Raw genomic sequence first — 5,322 nt, forward strand, 5'->3', positions numbered from 1 at the left:
TACCACTATTTAGTGTGCACAACAAGGTTTTCTGATTTTTAATGGGGTGAAAAAAACTGACAAATAGCAACTTAATAAAGCCAACTTTAATTTAATCCCAATACCTTATATCAATTTTTACGCTAACGGAAATGTAGATTGCGTCACAACCCCTGCGAAATGATTATGAATAATTCATGAAACTTCATGAACAGTTCATGAAATATTCATGAATAATATTCATGAATGTTCTTGATTTGTTCATGAATATTTTCATGAAATTCATGAACTTAAAACTTCATGAATAATCTTGAGCAAAATATTTCATGAAAATTCATGAATATAAATTCATGAATATTCATGAATATTCATGAATGTAAAATCATGAACTTTCATGAATATAAAATCATGAATATTCATGAATATATGAATTCATGAACATTCATGAAAAATGGCAACAATTCATGAATGTTCATGAATGTTCATGAAGAAAACGTCCCATTTTAAGTTCATGAATTGAAAATGCTTGAAATATTCATGAACATTCATGAACATGTACAAATTACCACATTTCATGAACTTTCATGAAAGTTCATGAAAGTCTAATACCATATGAAAATAAACAATGGAATTCCACTTGGATACCAGAGGAAATACCACTGGATTCCACCAGCAATTTGACCTGGAATTTGTGGCCAAATTGCCCAGTGGATTCCAGTGGTATTTCCACTGAAATACCTAGCCAGTGGTCACTGAAATTCAAATTGGAATCACTTATATGAAGATAACAATAATAATGGACATTCAATAGATTCTGAATTTACAGTTATGACGGTATATATAATCATTCATGCTGTGTTTAAAGTTAGAAATAATGCAAGTAACGTCACAAATATCTTTTAAACATGAAAAAATGACAGTTGAATAACATATATATTTGCAAAAGTTTTTACTGCTACATATTTAGCATTGTTAAATATGAAATATGGATGCATGGTTCACATATGGTCTGTGTGGTTTCAAGAATATGATACAGCTGACATTATTAGGTTAGAGTTGTAGAATACAGGTTTCCCAAAACTCTTGAAATTTATCTGTATTGTATATGCAAATACATGCTGGTTTCCTCGTTGTAGAACTTGCACACTTTTTACCCGGTCTACTTATTGCGAGTCTATCCATTCTCCATGTAACAATTGATGGTGTTTGAAGTTCGAAATGTTCGTCTTCTATTTCGTCTAAATCACTGAGTTTGTTCAAAGCTTTTTAAACAAATTTGGAATTAGGATCGGAAATAATAATTCCTTCACCATTAAGTTTTTGTTTTGTCAGTAACAAACACTTTATTTCCAATTGCAAGCTCCACACTGTACGTTCCAATTATTACTGTTGTCATTTTTCTTGGTAGAACTTCTTTTGCCTAAACTTTTATCTAAAAGATATTCTCTTTTGTTTTGCAAAATTATTCCTAGTATTTGCCATACCTCTTTGTATGTCTGCTTAATTGAGGTGTCACTGATAATACATTTTTAAAAAACCGTTGTTATTTTCCAAGAATATTTGGTGCAAGGGGAGATCTTTTTTTTAAATATTGCCAGTACGTGTCTGCCGCATCTTGCATGAGATTGCTGAAAAACTGTTGTGGTGCTTTAGGTATTCCTCTTTTATCCTTTTTCAATAGCAAATCTTTCGCTGTATATCTTGGGACATTTTACACATCACTGTCATCCTGCAGGCTGGTGTTATCTTCTGAGCTTGTACACATATGCTTTAATTATCATTTGAAGATCTTGCACTAAAGCTTACATCTTCAGGTTCTGGCTGCTAATAATACTGCCTGTTTGTGTCGATGTCAGCAAAGCATGACGACTCTGTATCTGGCACACTTCAAAACGATCCATCAAGCAATCGAATGCATCTCTGATGTCCGCGTCAGTAAATTTTAGGAGTAATCCCATTTTCTGAATAAGAAAAAAGTTAATAATTTTTCATTTATCTTATAAAATACTGTAGAAATTAGTATATAGGCCTACCTGTATTTTCAAAGCCCCTGTACATCAACCTTATTTTTTGGGGGGGGGGGGGGCTTTGATATCACACAAGTGGGACAGTAATTTTTATTGAAATTATATATTATCTATCTGCAAATTTCATACAAGTTAAGAACTATCTCAAGAGGTGCATTCATACTGTAAACTTCAAATTCGGCAGGGTGGGATTGGGTGCACACGCACACACGTTTGGTAATTTGGACGCAGTAACCATTAGCACTCAGTAATATATTCAATTCTGTTTTCTAACGTATAATTTTCAGTATCGATATCATTGCTAAACCCGCACGGTAAATATGACCACGGAATTAGATTAGATTATATAAGTCCGTAATATGACGAATCAGATGAGTTGTTGCCAATGTAAACCGTTGTAACATCATGATCACAGACTGGTTTCACATAATTACACATAGTTTTAACATTTCATACAAGTATTTCATAAAATCCCAATCAGATTCTTACCTTCGGCTTCGATAACCTTCCTGCCGTCTTTCGAAAATTTCTCCATCTCCACTTTCTTCTGAAGCGTATTTGGCGCGGGATTAATTTCGTCCAATCAGAATAATTCCTCTATTCGCTCCGATCCTACCGGAAGTCAATTTATAAAAATATGGCATGGAATGACTTCGGTGCGAAAAAAGACCATGTAACTTTGTCTGTCGATAAACAGGCACACCAATCGATGAAAGGAAGATTAAAACACATATAAAAAGATACGGGCTTCATCTCAATGACGGCGATGCAAACAATGGATAGGAATTGGAGTTTGAACATTCGCCCGACAGCATGTCAACAACTCCAGTTTCCCCTGGATTTTCGCACACTAGGTAAGACTAAGGCCATCATACGTTGATTAAATTAACTTAAGGAGCAATGCCATGTTGTTTCCGTAGTTATTTCAATTAAAAGTTTTTGTAAAAAGTCCAGAGGTGTAGGCGTGTCGCTGTTTTGTGCCACTAAGTCACCGAATATTTCACAGGCGTTCGAAATTCTGACAGTAAATTGACAGACCTAACGTTAAATCTTATAAAGGAATATGGACGATTAAGTCAATTACTATCGATAGTAATACTGTTATCTTGAAATGATAAATATCTCAATTTACTGTCAGAATTTTAAATGCTTGTGATTATTTTCACCGCATGGCGACGGTAAAATCCTGGGTATAATCGAAGTCAAGTATCTCTTCGTTTTTGAGGATTATGTTGTATAATATTGTACCAATTGTGAACTAATACTTGTACTTTACATAACGAAAAAATAAAAAAAAAATCCTGTTCATGATCTATGATCTAAATAAAATGTTTAGATTATTATTTTTACTGCAACTGGCAGTTGGAATTATTCTGAGCAATGTTGACTGAAAATGTTTATGTCCAATGTTAATTACCAGTAAATATACTGTCAACTTACCAGCCATGCCAGTATTTACTGGTAAACATTGGACAACAATTTCTTTAGTAAATATTAATTGCGGCCCTGAGATAATTAGCTATCTTGTCAATTACCTCATATAGAACTCCCTGATCTCAAAGATCTCATCTCGCTTTCAGTTTATAAAAGTGTGAAGGTTCATGATCTTTCCTGTTCAGGTGTCCCGCTTTGTCGGTGACTAACTGATGTCATTAAACAAACTTCAAAATACACTAGTCTCAAATTTAGAAATGGCTTGACATCCTTGAACTACCCGACTATTTACTAAGGATGTTAAACATTGTAAACCAAGCTGGAAACAATTCTGAATTTGGTCTTCAATAAACAATAGTTCCATCCGCAATAAGCCCATGCCTGCAGGTAATAACACCCTCCCCCCAATATCATTATGAATTTCATTATTTTTTAATTCATTTCCCTATATATACATGTAGCGTGTAATATATATATGTCTGCAATTAGACCACCCAATATTTTACACTTGCTCCCTGGGCTTATTGAAGGATAAATATGGTAGATGATAATTAATTGGTAATTGGCGTGTTCAGTATATCATACAAATTATATATTTCAGATCAGATTCAGAGACAAGCTCTGATGATAAATTAAACCAAGATCTAGAGGATATGGCCAATTGGCATGAAGACCAGGGTTCAATATACTCAGAATCTGATCAGGAGATGACAGATCCTGAACAGGATGATTCAGAGGCCAACAGTGATTCCGAAGATGAGAACCAAAAGGAAATGAATTGTGACTGGTGTAGTTCTTATGACTTCACTGTATTCAACTCAGAATTAGCAGTCAACAAAATTCCTAATTCTGATACTATGACTAAACTTGAATGGCTGTGCTATCAGTTTCATAGGTTTGTGTCCCATCCATCAATGAGCAAAGCAGCGTTTACACAAAATCTTCAGGTGCAGAAAATAATACACAATGACAAAGACAATATACAAAACAATAATGAAAATAATGAACTGCCAGGATGACTTTTTACCAGCTGTGCCAATATCTCTGAATGTCCTTGCAAGTCTGGGACATATTGAGTCAGAATTTGAAAAATGCCATTACCATGCCCGTGTTAAAGGAGCATGCTGAAAAATCACTCTGCATTCATGTTTTTGAACTAGTTGACTGGAGACACTGTATTAGTTCATTGCAGTAGACTAGGAAAGAAGTTCATCTTAGTCCAAATAACACCAAATCTCACATTCATAAGTGTTAAACACTTGAACATAACTGACTTAACATAGTCATATTTTGTATAAACTCATGTACGTTAATAGCTAGCCTACAATTGTCTTTGTAAAGGGTAATATATCTATTAAAAAATTGTTAAACTGATGTATTGTTCCATTTTTTCTAGTTAATACCACTTCATGCAAAATGTATTTCAGATCTCATCACCTCTGCATGGATTGTCAGAGGAGTTATAGTTCCATTGGAATTAATATTCCAGTAGAAATATAATTCCAGTGATTTTTTTCCAGTGGAATTCTACTTGTATTTTTTTGCTTCACTGGAATTCCACAGGATTTTTGTTTTCTTCTCTGGAATTCCAGTGGTATTCCACTGAAATATTTCATTCCAGTGGAATCTCACTGAAATTCCAGTGTTATTTTCAATATGTATATATATATATATATACATAAGGAGGTGAGAAGCATGTGATTTGTAGTCTGTGACCTTAACAACTGACTGAGCCACCGCTGCTCCCAGTAATTACAGTGCTTCCCAAAGTCAATAAAATCAATACAGATGGAACTCCATAATATAATTTATGTATACTTCCTGCAAAATTGGCAATTATATTTATATATTATATATATTTACATTATTATATACATTCATG

At 33.8% G+C, this 5,322-nt stretch overlaps 1 protein-coding gene and 1 long non-coding RNA gene across 2 annotated transcripts; one reads left to right on the forward strand and one right to left on the reverse strand.

Moving 5' to 3' along the window:
- Nucleotides 1–911: 911 nt before the first annotated feature.
- On the reverse strand, nt 912–2,602 carry LOC110442245. The gene is made up of 2 exons (XR_002461996.1): nt 2,496–2,602; nt 912–1,940 (listed from the first exon to the last, which is right to left on the reverse strand). It is a non-coding gene; the product is annotated as an uncharacterized LOC110442245 (long non-coding RNA).
- A 26-nt stretch (nt 2,603–2,628) lies between these two features.
- LOC110442244 lies at nt 2,629–4,814 on the forward strand. Its single transcript, XM_021485746.1, has 2 exons — nt 2,629–2,860; nt 4,042–4,814. Exons 1-2 carry the CDS (start codon nt 2,820–2,822, stop codon nt 4,457–4,459), a joined length of 459 nt encoding a protein of 152 aa, XP_021341421.1. The 5' UTR covers nt 2,629–2,819; the 3' UTR covers nt 4,460–4,814.
- Nucleotides 4,815–5,322: the final 508 nt, after the last annotated feature.

This window comes from Mizuhopecten yessoensis, unplaced genomic scaffold (assembly GCF_002113885.1).
Source record: "Mizuhopecten yessoensis strain PY_sf001 unplaced genomic scaffold, ASM211388v2 scaffold716235, whole genome shotgun sequence".
Taxonomy (NCBI): Eukaryota; Metazoa; Mollusca; class Bivalvia; order Pectinida; family Pectinidae; genus Mizuhopecten; species Mizuhopecten yessoensis.

Coding starts and splice junctions, on each gene's coding strand:
- LOC110442244 (XM_021485746.1), top strand. CDS start 2,820: ATGTCAACAACTCCAGTTTCCCCTGGATTTTCGCACACTAG. Junction 2,861..4,041: donor CCTGGATTTTCGCACACTAG/GTAAGACTAAGG, acceptor TATATATTTCAG/ATCAGATTCAGAGACAAGCT.